General features: G+C 37.1%; 3 protein-coding genes across 3 annotated transcripts; 1 reads left to right on the top strand and 2 right to left on the bottom strand.

Annotated features, from left to right (window-relative positions):
* The first annotated feature begins 7690 nt into the window (after window positions 1–7690).
* LOC145469825 (5-hydroxytryptamine receptor 4-like) lies at window positions 7691–9310 on the top strand. The gene has a single exon (XM_081453637.1). The coding sequence runs from the start codon at window positions 7739–7741 to the stop codon at window positions 8708–8710; it is 972 nt and encodes a 323-aa protein (XP_081309763.1). The 5' UTR covers window positions 7691–7738; the 3' UTR covers window positions 8711–9310.
* Window positions 9311–10067: 757 nt separating this feature from the next.
* On the bottom strand, window positions 10068–11733 carry LOC145469815 (G-protein coupled receptor 161-like). Its single transcript, XM_081453630.1, has one exon. The coding sequence runs from the start codon at window positions 11358–11360 to the stop codon at window positions 10230–10232; it is 1131 nt and encodes a 376-aa protein (XP_081309756.1). The 5' UTR covers window positions 11361–11733; the 3' UTR covers window positions 10068–10229.
* Window positions 11734–15492: 3759 nt separating this feature from the next.
* Window positions 15493–17145, bottom strand: LOC145473561 (alpha-1A adrenergic receptor-like). Its single transcript, XM_081455055.1, has one exon. It carries the CDS (start codon window positions 16627–16629, stop codon window positions 15493–15495), a length of 1137 nt encoding a protein of 378 aa, XP_081311181.1. The 5' UTR covers window positions 16630–17145.
* Between the last annotated feature and the right edge of the window lie 843 nt (window positions 17146–17988).

Genomic DNA, 17988 nt, shown 5'->3' with positions numbered 1-17988 from the left:
GTGATTTTGATCGTTGCCTGTGAGGCCCAAGTTAAGGTGTAAGTTAAATTTGAATGTTCCTCTGCCGCATCCTTATGTAGAATGTATCTGTTAACTTTTTCACGCCTCTCCGTCCTTTAATTAACACAAACAAAAGGCTTGGATTTTAGGCCATCTGACGGTTTCCTTTTAAAATGTAAAGAGATAGTCATTGATAGATGAATATCTTTCGATTGTTCAATATCATAAATCTGTATTTTTTATTTAGCCAGCAGTTGCCAACCTGTTCTCTATATGCGCTGTACATCTCGGCAATCAGTATTATTTTCATTCACGTTTAATTAAAATTCCATAAATCGATGAAGCCTTTCTCTATCAGCCAAGAGTTTACTTTTCAGTTTTGCTCTGCATATCTACGTTCTCATATTTTGTCCTGATCTACAGTTCCTTTCTGCACTTAAATTTCAAGACGAAGGGAAGATTCAGTGTTTTCCCTGCGAACGACCTACAACCTATAATTTATTTGAGCGTTTAATTTTAAAACAAATACGTATATCTTGCTACTGGCATTACTGACAAATAGTTAATTGAACAAACGAACAAACAAGAAGTGCTAGTTTAATTTACAACATTGCCAACCATTTGATCTCGTCCAGTTTTCCCGATTTGGGGGAGGTTTTAACGGAATCATTTTGATTTTAACCGTAATAGCAGCACGATATACAACCTTCAGATTTTAACAACAAAACAGATTTTAATTTCAGTGGTTATTAGTTATTTCACGGTGTGTATAGCAGGCAGCTGTTGGGTAAGAAAAGATTTCAAAAAAATGGAAAATTTAAACAATAAAACGTTTCCACATGGTGAAAACAAAGATTGGTAGCGATAAGTATAATTAATATGCTCACAACGAAAAAAAATAAATTGTTTTTTGTTATCATATATGTGGGGGAAGTTTTCAGTAAATCTTATCTTGATGCCATTCAATCTGTCCGATAGTTTAAATACAAGCGTTTGATTCCTAGGGAAGTACTCTTGTATATACGCGTATGCTTTCTGACCAGAAAGGTTTCACGAAAGACTAGCATATCTAAACAAAGGTAAGTTTTACAAATGACATTTTCATTTATCTACTCTTCAATTTGTTTTTTGCTTTGTTAGTCAACTTGGGCACACTTTAGAACCTGCTCCTGGTAGGCCAATATAAGGATCAAATATCCGCTCTATGTTGGGCAACAAAAACTCAGTTGGTTAATTGTCATTTTAGACAGCTTGTAAGTTATTCTCTTCAAGTGCTGTTGTCAGTTACGAAATACTTCTCGCTGTTCGCTATTTGCTCCGCGTATTCCCAAATAGTTTACACAAAATACACATGTTTTACGGTACAACAACTACTAACTTGTTGACAGAATGCGTCAACCATTACAGCCTGTAAATGCTCCAGGCAGACATTTTCTTTACATTATTCCTTATACGCCGTAATTGTTTTCCATGTTAATTCAATGTTGTCATTACCATAAAATTTAATTTTTTTTCCATGCCACTGTTTTTTTATTTTTTATTTTTTGTTTGCGCTGCTATAGGGTGAGCCAGAAATTTTTTTAAAGACCGTTTTCACAGTGACATTAAAATCGTTATAAAATGGTTGTGATCACTGCAATCATCGACATATCCAACAAGCGCGAGTGGAGTAATTGATTTATTAAAAACGCCACCAAAGTATAGAGGACTAAACTAAAATAGGAAAAAAAACCCACCCCAAAAAATTACAGCAACAATTACTATATTTGTGGATCATGATATAATGGCTCATATACCACGATGGCTAAGCCAATGAAAACTCTTGAATCGCATTATTCATTGATCCAGTTTTTAATACTAATTATTATCTTTATTCAAGTTTCCGTTGCTCCTTTTTATTCAAACTTATGGTATTTCTATTTCATGATGTTTTCATGAACAACAGATCAGCTAACTTTTTAAAGGTTTGTAGAACCGTGCACTAAAATCGCTATGGGGTGGTAATAATAGAAGAAATGTGCACAAACTACAAATACGGCTCTCCTTTATAGCGAGGGTTTCACGGCTCGGGACATATGCAAGTTACAACGTCAACCGTTCAATTTCATTGTTGATAAACCAATCGGAAGCGTGAAGATGGAAGCGTGCAGGTGAAGGCGTGCAGATGGAGGCGTGCAGATGACTTCTTTCCGTATCAGCCACATTTATTTCAGTAACCACACACTATGATTTTGTGAAAGCAGAATGATAGCCTTTGAGTAGCCATACGGCTACACGAGGGCTAACAGAAGTGATGCCCATATTTCACGGAATATTTCAAAGGGCCGAAATAAGAAACTATCCCTCAAACCGTAAGTCACAACGAGAAAACCAAGGCAGCACAGCTTTTATCCACGTACCGACGCACTTAAAATCACTTCAAAAATCTAAAAAAAAAAAATTATATTAAGAAAACGAAAACCGTGGTAGTTCGATTCATTTATTTTAGTTTTTTTATGTTTCCTTTTAATATATCTTGCTATGTAAGCCTCGTCAGTCGTCCACTGTATTGAAAATGATACTTTGTTAACGTAAAAAACCATTGAAATAGCCCACATGTTCTCTATCTTCATGTAAGTCACCAGGAGATACCCCATCTCAGTGGGAGTGCGCGGCAATTTGTGACTATCGCACGTGGAGTTGCATTCGTTCTTGGAGTTGATGAGCGATTCTTCTGCTATTCTCTTTATCCTTACGTTTTCAGATATTTGTCTTAGAATCGCATCGTTGGAATAAAAACTGAGGCAACGCTTACTTTAAATTCCTGTATTTCGTTATCATGTTTGTCCCTAAAATGTTTCTATACTGGGTTCCAGACCTGCCCGATGTAAGTCACAAACACTTTCAAAATCTAAATTATCTTTACAATGTAGAGGCATTATGTTACGATGACGGGATAAAATTATGAACAAAAGAGTCTTTAATTTTGCAAGTAATTCAGAAAACGTTTTAAATAATGGAATTTCTTTCTTTATTTTTTCAGATGAAACTATCCTCCACGCTCTCTGCAGTCATGATATTTGGGATTATTTCCCTGTCTTCCGCCAATCGGATTCCTCCCCATCAGCTGTCATGTGTGACTTATTGTGGGAACTATGAAAAGCATTGTGACCTGCAGCTGGACTGTCCCTTAGACTCGTGCGACATTGGTGATCGTGATTGCTTCTTTAATGAATGTATGACTTATTTGGGCTGCCATATCCAACGGAAAAGAGAAAAAAGTGACGCTATTGTGGAGGCAATCTGAGGATCAAAAGCTTTAGAAAAAGAAAACAATTATTTCTGAAAGTTGAACAGGTTTACTTTCGAAGGAGTATTTTTGTTGAAAGGAATAATTCAAAAAGTCTTGTTCCTTCACTTTGTATGATTCCCTCCTGTGATGTAATAGTAATATTTGTTTTGATAAATTATATATACGGATGGCTGAAATGCGGAATGATCATGCATGTTAAATAGAATAAATAAATGGATTGCAATGCACGAAAAAGCGAAGAGTTTTAGCAATATGACATCTTAACTAAACTATGCTGATTAACCGTGTTAAATAGAACAAAACTTGGCTTGCAATGCACGAAAAAGCGAAGAAGTTTAGCAATTTGACATCTTTAATACTTGCTTTCAGAAAACGGCAGAATAAGCAAAGCAGAACAGAACTGAATACATGTATAAGTGGTTTTTCTGTTGCATTGAAGAAACTTTCAAGACAGCCATAAAATTGAAAATTTACTAGCCTCCCCAAAATCTACGGGTTTCTGCTTTTACGTACCTCAGTTACAACGCCCCAAAATTTCATATCACAAAATAATGTCCTTTGCATCACCTCCGAATCATTCTTTAGTAAAAAGGAGAGCTTAGGAAAATAATGCCTCGCTCTCTTAGCAAGAGATTCTCACCTACAGGTTGTCTAAGTTAGAATGTAGAGACGGTTTGAAATGTAAACATATGATTGGCTTAAGGACGTTCGCGCTATTATTTCTGCGCATCCTTACTACGCACGCAAATTCAGTTCAGTTTCAGTTTCTGTTTCAATTTACGCCACGTCATGCATGAGAGCGCGCGCTAAGTACTAAAATAAATAATGATAGGACAGATGGCCTTTGCTATAGCTTTGCTTGGATTTAACGATCTTGGACGTTCGATGACCCTTACTTTTCTTCCCAGAAACAGATTTTATTTACAATTATCTCCACATTGTCTAAAACTGAACAGAAAAATCAATGTGGCAAGTTAAAAGAAATTTCAAGATTTCTGTCCACGGGACATCGAATCCTGACATCTGGCGGCTGCAAGGCGCGTGAAACTATGGTCATTAAATGCGAACTTGTTCTTTAAGGAACCTCCCCAGTTGACTAAATTTACTTAATAGGTAGGTAGACTTAAACAATATTTGGCAGAGTACATTTCACTTCAAAGATCTAGTTGAAATATTTTGGGGCTTACAGACACCGTGGCCTTATTTGCTAACGAAGCCCGACTTTTTCAGATTTAGGGTGTTCTTCCAGGCATGTTCTCTCCAAAACGAAGTCGGTGACCCCTCATTTTTTTCACATTTCTGACATAACTAACTCATCATCTTACAGTGGTAAAAGTCTCGGAAAAATATCAATGTTGGAAAATTTTCGCGCGAACGTCCTTAACTGAGATATGGATAATGTGTCCCAAATCATGACAAAGTTGGCCTCATGAAAACTGAAAAGTAAATATATTTCTCAGTTGATCTCATTGGGGATAGGGGTGAGGCGAAAGAGAGAGTGAAAGAGAGGGGGCAGAGATACATAGGATTGTGCTCAGCATAAGAGGGTGGCAAGGAACGATTGGAAATAGGAGATTTCCGAGTTAACTTGTGCCCCTGTTGCAAAACGATTCCTCTTGCAAAACCTTTCTTATGAAAACGAGTTTGATTTATATACATGAAAATGAACCTGCAGGGGAAAAGATTTTCATCAGACTGGTTTCACACGAAGACTCGGAAATGGCCTATTTGCGTACTCAAAAAACATTTGTAGAATCTCTCTTCTGCATCAAATAACATTATTAAATTCCTAGTGGGATTTCCGAAAGTTGGAGTGATCTAAAAAAAAGCTTGAGAGGGAACAAGGCCTATATGGGGATTATATGGGATCAATTGTACCCTTCATCCTCTCTTGATACTAAACAAATGTGTCAAAATCAATTTTAGCGTTGTTTATGAATCATAAACTTAAGATGTAAAAGCAATGATTTTACTCATGAAACGTCAGGTTTGTGGCCGCACTGTGGAATATATGGAGTGAATATTTCATTTCTCATCCATTTGTCCGAAAATTTTCCCATACATGATGTGTAGGCGCCATTTTTCAAACCTGTGCATGAAAACTTAAAGTGTGAATACAAGTTTCTCACCCTGGCCACAATCTTCAAGTTTCATTTGAAAAATCATTCAATTGATATTTGAAGGTTTCTAATTAACAAGCTAATTTCGTACTACGAAATCCTAAAATTTCCTTAAAAACTCTTTATCTCGCAATACCTTCGGCCTTGTTTCAAAATGGGGCCTTTAACTGCGAAACCTCTCGCACGGCCGAAATCGTCAAAATACAGTTCAGCTCAATAACATATATAGGCTCAATAAAATGTGACTTGGGTTACACTTTTATTGTTCTGTCGATAAGCAATAGTGAAACTTTTCTTGTTCTCAGTGAACGCGAGTTTGCAACACTTGCCGAGGGAGTTAATTTGTATTAGGTTATCAATTTGGAGTTTAATTAGGAAGCATAAGTGACTTTGCTCAATTTACGATGTATGAGTGCAATTTGTAGTTTTTGAAAAATTTACGAGTTCTTATTTCGTTCAAATTGTATGAGAAAAATCATGCGATTACTTATTCTAATAACACATATGCGACGATTCCTGTCATTCTTTCGTAATTTTTGTGTTAAATTTTAGTTGTCAAGGTGCTTCGACTTTATTGGCTAAAAATTTGTCATGTCGATTCTACTTATGTACTCTCTGCAGATCTACATGAAAATCAGTCGTTTTCTTTAAATTTGAATAACTACTCGGGCTCCCGTAGGAACACCTGGGTCTTAAAATTCGGGTCGTGCTTTTTGTTTGTCAATATGAAAGGTGGCAATACTCAAAGAGACGAGTAAACAAGAACGACATTAACAAAGTCATGCTTTTTTTAATGCCTGCTCCCAAGGATTCTGGGAAAGCCCCAACAACTACTTCATGTAACACTTTTTGTCTTGGTCTCCAAGGGGTCATAGTTCCAGGCGTTGCAAGCGGAGAGCGTGGAAATTGGGGATGAGAATTGCGACAGCTTGCAAATCGTGGGCTCGCTCTTCGAAGACAACCTAATTCGCAGAATGCTGGTTTTTTTTTTTTTTTTTTTTTTAATGAAAGCTTTGGATGGAATCAGGCCTTATACACTCTTCTCATATACAAAGATGTTGAGCGTTTTCGAAACGGGTCGGTCCACGAATTTTACAGCTTGATATCTAGCGTAATTAGCAAAGTTCATGCTAGTTATCACGTGATCACAAATGAGGCATATATGAGTTCAAAATACGAAAATACTAACAAAGCTATTGCTACTGACTTTAGTTATCGACAAACTATGATGTTACGACAAACACCTCACGTGCTGAAAAATTCAAGAATCTTCCTGAACAGAACTTTGAAGGTGAGGCAAACGGCCGAATGAGCAATTGGATTACGAGGACACACAACGACGCAACTTTAATAGCAAATATCTAAGCTTAACTCTGATAATATACATCCCGAGTGATTAATTTTAAGAAACTCAGAGCAAAAGATGCTTAAACCAAAATGCCGAGATGGAGATACCAGGCTGAAACTTTAAGTCAGAACGTTACTGGCAGCACTAATATTGATTTTGAAAATGAGAAAACAGACTAAGGATGCAAGAAATGTAAAGAATTTGGAATAAAATTGTCTTTAAATCCAAACTCTAACTAAAACAGACATTATATCTGAGAAAAATTAGGATAATTAGCTCTAAAGCTTGAAGGAAAGACTAAGGTTGGACAATGAGAAGTGCCACTTCCTCATCCGTTGATGAACAGCTGCAGAAAAATTGTCCTTTCCCACCATGCAGCCTGACATTTGTGTCGACCAATATACATGCAAATTTAGGCAATATGTATGGCTTTAAGAAACAACCTTCTAGGTTTTTCTCATGTTAATTACTTTCTCACTGATCTGCTCCTTCTCACACTGTTTTGAGATTTGCGTCAGCAAATTTCCTTTACATTTAAAAAGAGAAAAGTCATGATAGGGGCATGCCAAAATGTCGCAATTTTGTCAAAAGAATTCATGGATAATTGAATTTGAAAAAAAAGTGGATTTCCATGAACTGCAGTCCATATATTGAAAAACTTCAAAAGCTTTAACGTAGAAGATAAAAAATTCAAAACTATAAACCGGCTGTTTTCGTAAATTACTTTCTAGCATAACGCCATCATTTATCGAGCTAATTGCCGCTTTTATGTCAACACATTACACATTAACGTCTTCACATGTAGCTCAGCTTCTAAATTAAAGTTGCTGAGGCGACACGTCGTTCATTAAAATCTGCTGTGATTGAAAAATAAACAGGAACCTGTAAGATCTGCACGTTTAACTTCGATATCTTGTTCACTTGGAAAGGAGACGCTATGACTGAAAGTACAGTTCAGGATCTCCAGAATGCCACAAGATGAGTCACGATGCCACGTCAATTGTCGAATTAACAGTCCTAGCCATTATCTGCTTTGTGGCTTTGATTGCAAATGGAACTTTATTCTGGATTGTGTTGCGGAAAAAAGAACTAAGGACTATGTCAAATGTTTTTGTTCTGAATCTCGCTGCCGCCGATACGCTGGTGTCACTGGCTAGCATGCCGGTCACTTTTATAAATGTTGCATCCAACACGTGGATGTTTAGTAGCAAGGTGTGCGTTCTCTTTGGTTTTGTTACCATTGCTTCTTTTATCTCGTCCGTCAGCTCGTTAGGATTGATCGCCATCAATAGATATTTTTACGTCGTTAAATGGCAGACGTATGAAAGAACTTTCACCACACCGAGGGGCTCGCTGTGTCTGGGTTTAGTTTGGACAACCTCTCTGGCGCTAGCGTCCCCGCCTCTCCTTGGCTGGGCGGAATACCGTTTTATTCCCGGGAAGTCCTTCTGCTTTGTTTATTGGCAATCCGATGTTCACTACATGTATTTCATGATTACTACGTGTTTTTTTGGTCCACTATCGGTCATGGCCCTGTTCTATTTCAAGATATTATCATTTACAAGAAACCACAAACGACGATTGGCCACATTCAGAAACAGAATTAATGTCACCAAAGAAACTGATCTGGCGCCACCAAACGGAGGATCTATACCTAGATTACGAATGTCGGTTGAAGAAACAAAAATAACTCACACCCTAGTCATTGTCGTGGCGTGTTTTGTCTTCTGTTGGGCTCCTTTTGCGATAACCATGATTCTTAGTGTATATTATTCACAACCCACCCCCCGGGGGGTAGATTTTGGTTCGTTGTTGCTAGGTTATGCGAATAGTATGTTCAATCCGATATTTTATGGAGTAAGAAATGCGGGATTTAGGAAAAGTTTTAACGAGTTATACTCCAAGTATTTGCCATGTCTGAAAAACAAACGAACAGTACCGCAACAATAATACATTTCACTGTCACGTTTGAGATGTTTAACTGAATCAAATAAATACCGTGTGGCACTACATCTTTTCGGGTTCTAATTTTGCGATTTTAGTCTTTCCACGATCCGCAATAAAATGCTCTCGCAAAAAAAAAAAACAGAAAAAAAAATTCGCAAAAATTACAAACCCCACATGTAGAATCTTGTCGATGCCATTTATTTACATTAAAACGTCTCTTTAAATAAAACGATGAAACTGCCCATGGTATACTACAGGTGTAGCTGCTAAAATGTTTGCAAAAAAGTATTTTCTGAAGGTACTATCTGCCACATTAGTATTGTGACAAGACTTAATTTTGAGCCTTGTAACAGAGTGACTGATAACTGTGTACGGTCTGATTAAATAAAAACCCGAAAATGTCATATCTCAAAAAAACGCGATTTCAATCGCGACAATCGCAAAAATTGATGCCCACCTCGAAAAACTAGTTTCTCACAATTGCAAAAATCAGTTCCAACAAAATGCAAAAAATATAGATTCCCGATCCGCAAAATTAAACTCCCGCAAACATTTCACACCACACGGTGTCTGTGCTATCCAAAGGTGGTATACTCTGCTTGCCTGAGCTAACTGCTTCTTTTAGCCTAATAAAAAATTGTTATCTCTTTTGTAACACAAGACAGTTTTTTAATGTGTAAAATTCATAAAATGAAAGATTTACTTCTGCTTGGTACGACATCGATATGAATTACCATAGGTGTATCGTAAATGTCTCACCTTGTTATCATCGTAAATAGTTAAAAACATCAGAAAAAAAGTAAGTGATAATACTGAATGCTTCAGAAACGTGCTAAACATGTAAAAAACGTTACATTAATAAATGAAATGTCAACAAACGTAACGCTTAATTTATTTGGTCATTCCTACCTTGTAAATCTTATAGCAAAGTTCCTATCCTGTAGTTACATATTATCTTTTTAGGGAAAAAAAAACATCGGGTAATGGCAACATTATTAAAGGCGAAATAGGTTTGCTCAGATCAAAAATATTTAGAACAGGGTGGAGAGAACAACTGAATTCAGTTTGAAGTGAATGGCTTTTCTGATTCAACTTATCCCCGTAGGCATTATTTGTCAGGTATATTTTTAGCTGAAGAATTACCGTGGACAAATAAAGATTAAGCTAAACTAAACTAACTAACTAAACTAAACTAAACTAAACTTAATTTATGATTATTATCACAACGATAATACATTATTATATTGACCTATTTTGCTCATAAACATTTAACAATTATTCGCCTCAGGCTCAGTGAACATTGGTGAATATTCACCGAGACGAATTTTAGTATAATTTTCAGAGGTGAATATCAAGGACTAAAAAAATAACAGACTGAAACATAAAACACAGACGCAAAATGTCTACATAATCTTACAGGGGACGGTATCATATCTGCTGAAACAGGTACAAGCTTCAAATAGTGAGAAATATTATTAGTTAATGTTTCAAGATTCTAAACTTTGCGATTTCAGCTGATCGACTAAAATTCTTTTAATCGTGGAAATTTGGCTTCAAGATGCAATGATTTCAGTTCTATCGGTTGATTTTGTTCGCGGCTAACACGTGACACATTAGGTGTCTCTTGGGTCTCTAGGGTATCTCCTTCACAAACAGCTGCAGAGCTCACAGGAAAGCTGTTAGGAACATCAACTCTGTCTTTTTCTAAGCAAGAAGTATAGAAGCCAACCAGTTCTCTCCTGAAAGCTTGAGTTCTTATTCCATACACAACTGGGTTGCACATACTGTTCGCGTAACCTAGCAGTAACGTGCTGATGTCAACTGTTCTTGGTAGCGGGCGTGAATAGTACACGTCAAAAAACATAGTAATGGCAAATGGGGCCCAACAAGCCATGAAGCAAGCGACGACAATCATCAAAGTGTTCGTTATCTTTACTTCTTCTTGAGTCATCCGTAAACGCTTTCTGTTTTGCTCATAAACATTAGTATTATTTTCTTGTCTTCTTTGTGTCTCCTGTTGTAATAATCCATCATCTCGGTGACGATTAACACGCTGTTTTGCTTCTCTAGTGAATTTCAAAATATTATAATACGACAGGCACATAATACTTAGAGGTCCGAAAAAACATATTATCAGCATGAAATACATGTAATATACATCAGAAGGCCAGGATACAAAACAGTAAGATTTGCCAGATATATAACGATATTCAGCCCAGCCAAACAGCGGAGGGATGGATAATAACAAAGATATCAACCACACGGTTCCCGCGAATAGCACCGATCTTCTAGGTGTGAAGAGGGAAGGGTAGACTTTCCATTGCACCACGTAATAATATCTGTTGATAGCTATCATGGCTAGCCACATGACCGACGAAACAAACGACAGCATTGTAGTGAATCCCAGAAGGTTGCAGGCTCTATCTCCAAATATCCACCGTTGTTCTACAATGGTGACCACAGTAATTGGCATGTTTAACACTGACACGAGCAAATCAGCGAAGGCAAGGTTGAGAAGAAAACCGTTCGAGATAGTGCGAAGGGGCCTTTTTCTTGTGATGATGAAAAACAGAGTCATATTGCCCAGAATCGAAGCTGTGCAAATAATAACAAGTAAGGTGGATTCGATTACTGAACTTGAGGTTAGCGACATTTTGAAACGATCCTTTGCGTGCAGTGACTAAAAGGCCACTTTAAATTCAAATTTGTTTTTGTTTTGCAGGTGGTATAATAATGAGGATAAGTCAGACTGACGTTTTTATTAATGTTAATGTCGTTTTTCCTAAGGAACGTAACAGCACAGGGAGTTACTAAATGGAAAGTATTCTTTTCATTTCCGAGTTCCAAATGTACCGGTGCACAAATAAGACAACTTTGGTTACTTGCGATTATTGCATTAATCCTCTTGTGCTGACTCAGTCGATTATTTCCGCTTTCGGAAATAAAATTGTCACTTTCAGATCGAGAAAGAGCCATAAAGGTTGTCCATTCAACATAGAATATAAATCTTTAAATATATGTTTAAGGTACTGATTTATCATTTTGAAGTGCATATACACCGGGAAATCATTCTCTTTTTGTGGTGCAAGGTAAAATCAACTTCACGACAGCACCTGCTGGGGTAAAACTGCCTAGTTAGTGGAACTGATCGTGATATTCCTTAGTTAATAGTGAAAATAAAATTACTTGGCGATGCAGAGGGTACGAAAGAAACTATAACTGTGGAATAACAACTTAACCGAGTGGTACAAAGGCGGCAGATGCTTGCTACTTTTATAATTTTTTCGTGACAAGATTGCAACAAATTCAAACGTCTTTGTTTTTGGACAAAGACCAACTGTCACCTTCAAATTCAGAACTCTGAAGTCAGGCTAAATTAACCCTATTGACGTCAAAATTGATTTCTTTCCAGAGTAAACATTTCAAAAAGAGAAACAAAAAGAGAATTCCCTGTAAAAATTAAATAAAACTTGATTAATATATGTCAGACTGTGTATTCAGGAAACCTTATACAGTAGAAAGCAGATGTTACCATTTACGCGATTTTGCATACACAACTCAAATTCAGAGCAATTACAAACATGCTTCAATATATTAATAAAGCCATCTTTTTGAAAACCAAGAAGACGTCTTGCCGTGGCCAAATCGCTATCATAAATTATACCATTTTATAATATGGATAGGACCCTGTGCGCGCTCTGATTGGTCAAAAACCCATGTTTATCAGAGTATAAAACATAGAAAAAGCGTGTTTTATTGTTTTTCGCCACATTACCTCTATATCATAAAGCAAATGAAGAAGCTTAAGCAGCGTATTACACAGTCTGTGATAAAACACTCCGAACATTTGAGAACACTCCAAAATGTAGAAAACACTCGCCTGCTGCTCGTATTTTCTACATTTCCCTCGTGTTCTCAAATGCCCCTCGTGTTTTATCACGATGTAAAACACGGCTTAGGCTTTTTTATTTGTTAAATATCTCTTAGTTAGTACACGCGCTGTGATTGGTCAATTTAGCGGGCCGCATTCTCCTGTTCGGCCCGCTAAAATTTAAAGTTGGTTTTGTTGCCAAACTGTTTCGTGACTTATCGCCAAGTGTTTTATTGCAAGTAAAAGGTTAAAACTTTCTTTTACTCTAAATTGAGTATTCAAGCGTGCTAACGACTTAAAAACGAATTCAAATTGACTCGTTTTGCTTTCGAGGTGCGTCAGAAATTTGAAGCCTTCGATTTATGGCCCGCGCGCTTCGCGCTTGGGCCATAAATCGAAGGAGAAAAAACTCGGTCTGTAAATTGCTGTACGGACCTCGAACTCGGTTAGTAAGAGGTATGCATAATTTTCAGCTTTAGTTAGTCTAGACAAGATGACAAGAGAAGCTTGATATCAACCGATGTCAAAGGCAGAGAATCATTATTATTGAATCTCCCCGACGTTGAAAATAGCCATGAATATCAATCAATCAATCTTATTTAAAACACGAAATCTTGCAATAAAAATGGTCTTCCTACTAGGAGTCATGTAAAAAAATTACAAAGAATAAATTAACTATATTAACAGGAATGCATTAACTAACATGCATTACATTAACTAACGAACTAATTAACTAGCCTACAATAAAAACCTATGTAATGAAACTTTCTCTAATTTATAGTGCACTAAAAATAATCTTTCCCATTCAGTGAGGTTATTCCTCAGAATTGCATTACGCATCCCTACTGCGCACGATTTTCGCGTCATTAGCGCGTGCTCGCGAGAACGTGGATATACACAACATATATAAAATGGGAGCTTTTTCTAAACGGCATGCTTGACTTCGCCCACAAGAGATCTGGGTACGAGATTAAACAACATATACAAAATGGGGGCTTTTTCTAAATGGCTTGGCTTGCAAGAGACAAATCATCTTTTTTCGCGGAAGCGAGTACCAGGACCTAAAGATTTTTTTATTTAGTTTGTAAGCAGCGATAAAAGTTAATATGTGCCCTCGAGAACACTGTGTACTTGGAACATATTGAATCCCTATCGACTAAATATGTATGTCTTTATCATGAAACGTACATCAAATTGCTCCTTAACATTGATGCAATAGCTGGTTTTCACATGACATCACCAAAATTTGAACTACAAAACTATTGATATTCCTGAGATTTTACTTAAATGATGTATAAGAGCAGCTGAAAACTAATATTCATACAAATTTTCGCTCCAAATGGTTCGTGGTTTTGTGATACACTACGCTTGAATTTCTAAGCCTTTGCGTTACGCGGCATTTACTTGACGGCCTAGAGAGCTGTCATGATGGTTAAAAAAGTGACTTATTTCGGGGAACTTGGCTATCTGAACAGTTCATGTCTTAGAAAAAGTATTATTTTAATGTTTTAGAGTTCCTCGTGGGATAAATTCACGGTTTTGTAGCAAAACTCAGTGACAGATGTTTTTGTTGGTTTCCGACCGCCATGTTGGTGCCCATACGGTTGGTCCCCATACAAATCTCTAAAAATTTGGGTAAAAAATTTCTTCCCATATCTCGCATAATAAAAATTTCTGTGACCAGAATTTTAGCGAGAGTCTTTGCATATTTACCTTCTTTCATTTCCCAGATTCTGGACTTAATCTATCGACCTGTTTTGATTTTTATTTTGATCTATTTTGAATTGCGTGACACTGAAAACCAGCAATACACTCAGTGTTGTATTTCTCGATTAAAGTTCGCCCTATATATTTTTCTGTTCTCACAAAGCGTAAAGTGAGTGGTTCAAATATAAACGTTTCTAAAAGCAGATGATTTAAGGAATTATGGGGTTTATTGAAGCCGGTCTTCCTGTTCCTAAACGAATACCTGGAGCCCCCTTTTTTCTTTCAAAATTTAAGTTCTCTTGATATAAGCTGCCATGCAACAGGCAAACTTTGAGTGAAAATCTCTCATAATGGCGGTTTTTTTTTTCGGGGAATGACCTTGAACAGTTTTAAACTAGGCCGGTGTCTGATTTCCGAGGGAGTCTTGTTCCTCAGAACAGATCCTCTGTAGAGCAGGCTACCTTTTGCATATTCCGTTCTTGGTCTGGGGACATAGCAATTTATCTCAGAAATTCTAAGATTGTGTGCGTTTACATTTGAGGTGTTGAAATCCACCTCAGGTGGGATGAGGAAAGATTATTATGGATTTCATACATAATCATAGCCAGTTGTTTAAATCTTTTGTTTTCCACCACTACCACTAATTAGCCGACAAAGTAGCTCAAGGTTTTAAGTCAATCACTGCAAAACAAAAGCAATGCAAATGCGACTGATTACTTTCCATACTCAACTGAAAATTAAACCGCTCTATGTTTACAGACACCTTACAAAATTCTTATTCTAAAATAATGCTATTGTCCAAACAGAGCAGATGTCCTGTTGATGGCCGTGGATTATTCATGCAATAAATAAAAACTTTTGTATACATGTCTCCTTTGACACTAAAACTAAGTTAGCTTTTCTAAGATGAAAGAATCTACGGGCCTAATGATTTTAAAACGTAATATCTAAAGGGCTTCGGTTTGGAGAAATTGCAATGTCGGTCAACAAGAATCAATATTTCGCTCGCTTTCGCTTTACTAAAAAGTTAGTAAACTGGGAAACGTCAGATCCAATGACAATATTAATTGCCATAGTTGGAAACCACCTTAAAAGAAATTAAAACTTGTTTTCCATAGTGAAAGTACAAGTGGAAAAATTTGTTCGTTTTTTTCTCTCAGCGATCATACCTACCGCTGATATACGGAGAAATTTTTTAATTCGCTTCCTAAGCTATTCGAGTGCTTTCCGAATCCTGAAAATCAGACTTTGATTTGGAGGTATCAGCTTTCTTAAGAGATGTTTTTACTAAATCTCCTGACACTTCCACCACTTCTGGATCTTGCGTACGCGTGGTACTCCTGTGAACTGAAGATCGTACTTCAGCAGATACTCTACGAGATCTTAGACACTTGGAACCACAGCCAGCGTAAAGACGAAACATTTCTCTTCTGAAAGCCTGATTCCTGATCCCATACACCAGAGTGTTGCACATACTGTTAGCATAACCTAACAACAAGGTGCCGATATCAACTGACCGCGGTAGCGAGAACGGGGAGTAAACATCTATAAACATAGTGATTGCAAATGGCGTCCAACAAGCCAAGAATCCAGCAACAACTATCAGTAAGGTGTTGGTGACTTTTACTTCATCCTGGGTCATGTTGAAAAGCGTTCTTCTTCTCTTTTTAAGACGAATAGCATTCCCTTGAGCAGTCTCTGTACCTCCTTGGTATTTTTTCTTTGTACTATGTCGATTCAAAGACCGCTTCACTTCCCTTGTAAATTTTAGAATGTTAAAATATGATACAAATACTACAAATAGAGGTCCGAAAAAACATATCGTTAACATAAAATACATGTAATACACGTCAGAAGACCAGGATACAAAACAGTACGATTTGCCAGGAATATAACGATATTCAGCCCAGCCAAACAGCGGAGGGATGGATAACAACACACACATTAACCATACAATTCCCACAAACAGCACCGATCTTCTAGGTGTAAAGATGGAGTGGTACGATTTCCACCGCACCACGTAAAAATATCTGTTGATTGCTATCATAGCAAGTGACATTACGGATGAAACAAACGACAGCATTGTAGTGAATCCCAAGAGCTTACAGGCTCTGTCTCCAAATATCCAGCGCTGCTCGACAATGGTGACCACAGTTATTGGCATGTTTAACACTGACACGAGCAAATCAGCGAAGGCAAGGTTGAGAAGAAAGCCATTAGCGATGGTGCGAAGGGTCTTTCTCCTTGTGAGAATCACAAACAATGTGATATTTCCAAAAATAGAAACTGCACAGATGATAACGAGAATGAAGGCTTCGATGATTGCACTTGTTTTTGCCATCATTTTGAAGCACACATAAGCGGCAGCGTGTTGATCACCGAAAAAAATGCTTTGCGTGTTTTCAAAAAGGAAACAACATTTTTCTTTTTACAAAACACGTTTTGACATTCCTATATCATCTTCAGTGGCAAATATTCGACGGTTGTACATTTGAATTTTCACTGTATAAATGATTACGTTAAAGAATTACGCCATGAGATTTACGTCAACAATTCGAATATTGGAACACACAAAAGACCCCCGCGCGCGCCAACAGTAGTTGAATCAGACATATGTTCGAGGCCACAGCTGGCACAACCAGGCGAGAATGAGCATGATTCTAGATTCCGCCGCCTCGAGTTTTCTAGTTAAGATAAAAGAGGCGCTGTATATTAAATGAGAAATTCCAACTCTGAACCAGCAGCTGAGGCACTTACATTTGTCTCCTCCTATTTAATTCGTTTTCATTTTTTGTTTACTTTATTTTATTTTTTTATGCGTCTGTCCTCATATTGATAATAAATTGCGTCATAACATTGTCAAAGTGGCTGTGGAACCACGAGCTGGAGGCGAGTGGTTCCGCAGTAAACTTGGACAATGTTATGACGAAATTTATGATCATCAATAAGAGGACAGACACATAAAAAAACTAATGTCAATTTGTTTTTTAACAATTACAAGACCCCAAGATGGTCAAATGCCGGGAATAAATGAGGGAGGGGAAAAGACGCTGTAAACTTGCCGTTAACAAAGATAAGTGAATTTTATTCAAAATGACGTGAACAGTTTCAATAGCTTTTCTCGCTTTTTGATTGGCTACTTAAAAAAGTCCATAATATCTCATTGGTTAAAAGTTGACAGTTTGACAGCTGAAAGTTGAACTTGAAAGCTTGCATAAATTAAAATTTTATCCATCCGTACTCTTATTGATGATAAAAATGAGCCAATCAGCGCGCGAGAAATTAGACACTTATTGCAATAAACCACTTTGCGTTCAAAGTATCGCTTCTTTTCCAGCCTTTCGATGAAAATCCTAGTTTTAACACGGTTTTGGCCTTATAAAATTAACGATATAATTTCCACAGAAATTAGCGTTTGGAGTGGAAAACTTTGGGTTTTGATGTCTTAACAGATCGACAAGGACCTGCACTTGCAGGTAAGCTGGAATCACACGATCGAGAATCACAGTAGTGTTCGCTAGGCGACTACCCTTTGGCTTCGTTAGCCACTGAGAACAATCGTCTTTTCCCTTGATTCGGAATGTGTTCTTTTCTTTTTATTAATAAATTGTGGTGATGATGCATGCCGCCTACGAGTGATGAAAATAGGTAAAATATTTACCGTTCGATTTCAACAAGCTTGTTTATTTCTTTCAAATTATTG

Source organism: Orbicella franksi, chromosome 2 (genome assembly GCF_964199315.1).
Source record: "Orbicella franksi chromosome 2, jaOrbFran1.1, whole genome shotgun sequence".
Lineage (NCBI taxonomy): Eukaryota > Metazoa > Cnidaria > Anthozoa > Scleractinia > Merulinidae > Orbicella > Orbicella franksi.
The sequence above is the reverse complement of the archived record's forward strand: the minus strand, read 5'-3'. Positions and strand labels throughout refer to the sequence as shown.

What these genes read in the sequence shown, in the direction of transcription:
- LOC145469825 (XM_081453637.1), top strand. Translation starts at nt 7,739, where the DNA reads ATGAGTCACGATGCCACGTCAATTGTCGAATTAACAGTCCTAGCCATT.
- LOC145469815 (XM_081453630.1), bottom strand. Translation starts at nt 11,360, where the DNA reads ATGTCGCTAACCTCAAGTTCAGTAATCGAATCCACCTTACTTGTTATT.
- LOC145473561 (XM_081455055.1), bottom strand. Translation starts at nt 16,629, where the DNA reads ATGATGGCAAAAACAAGTGCAATCATCGAAGCCTTCATTCTCGTTATC.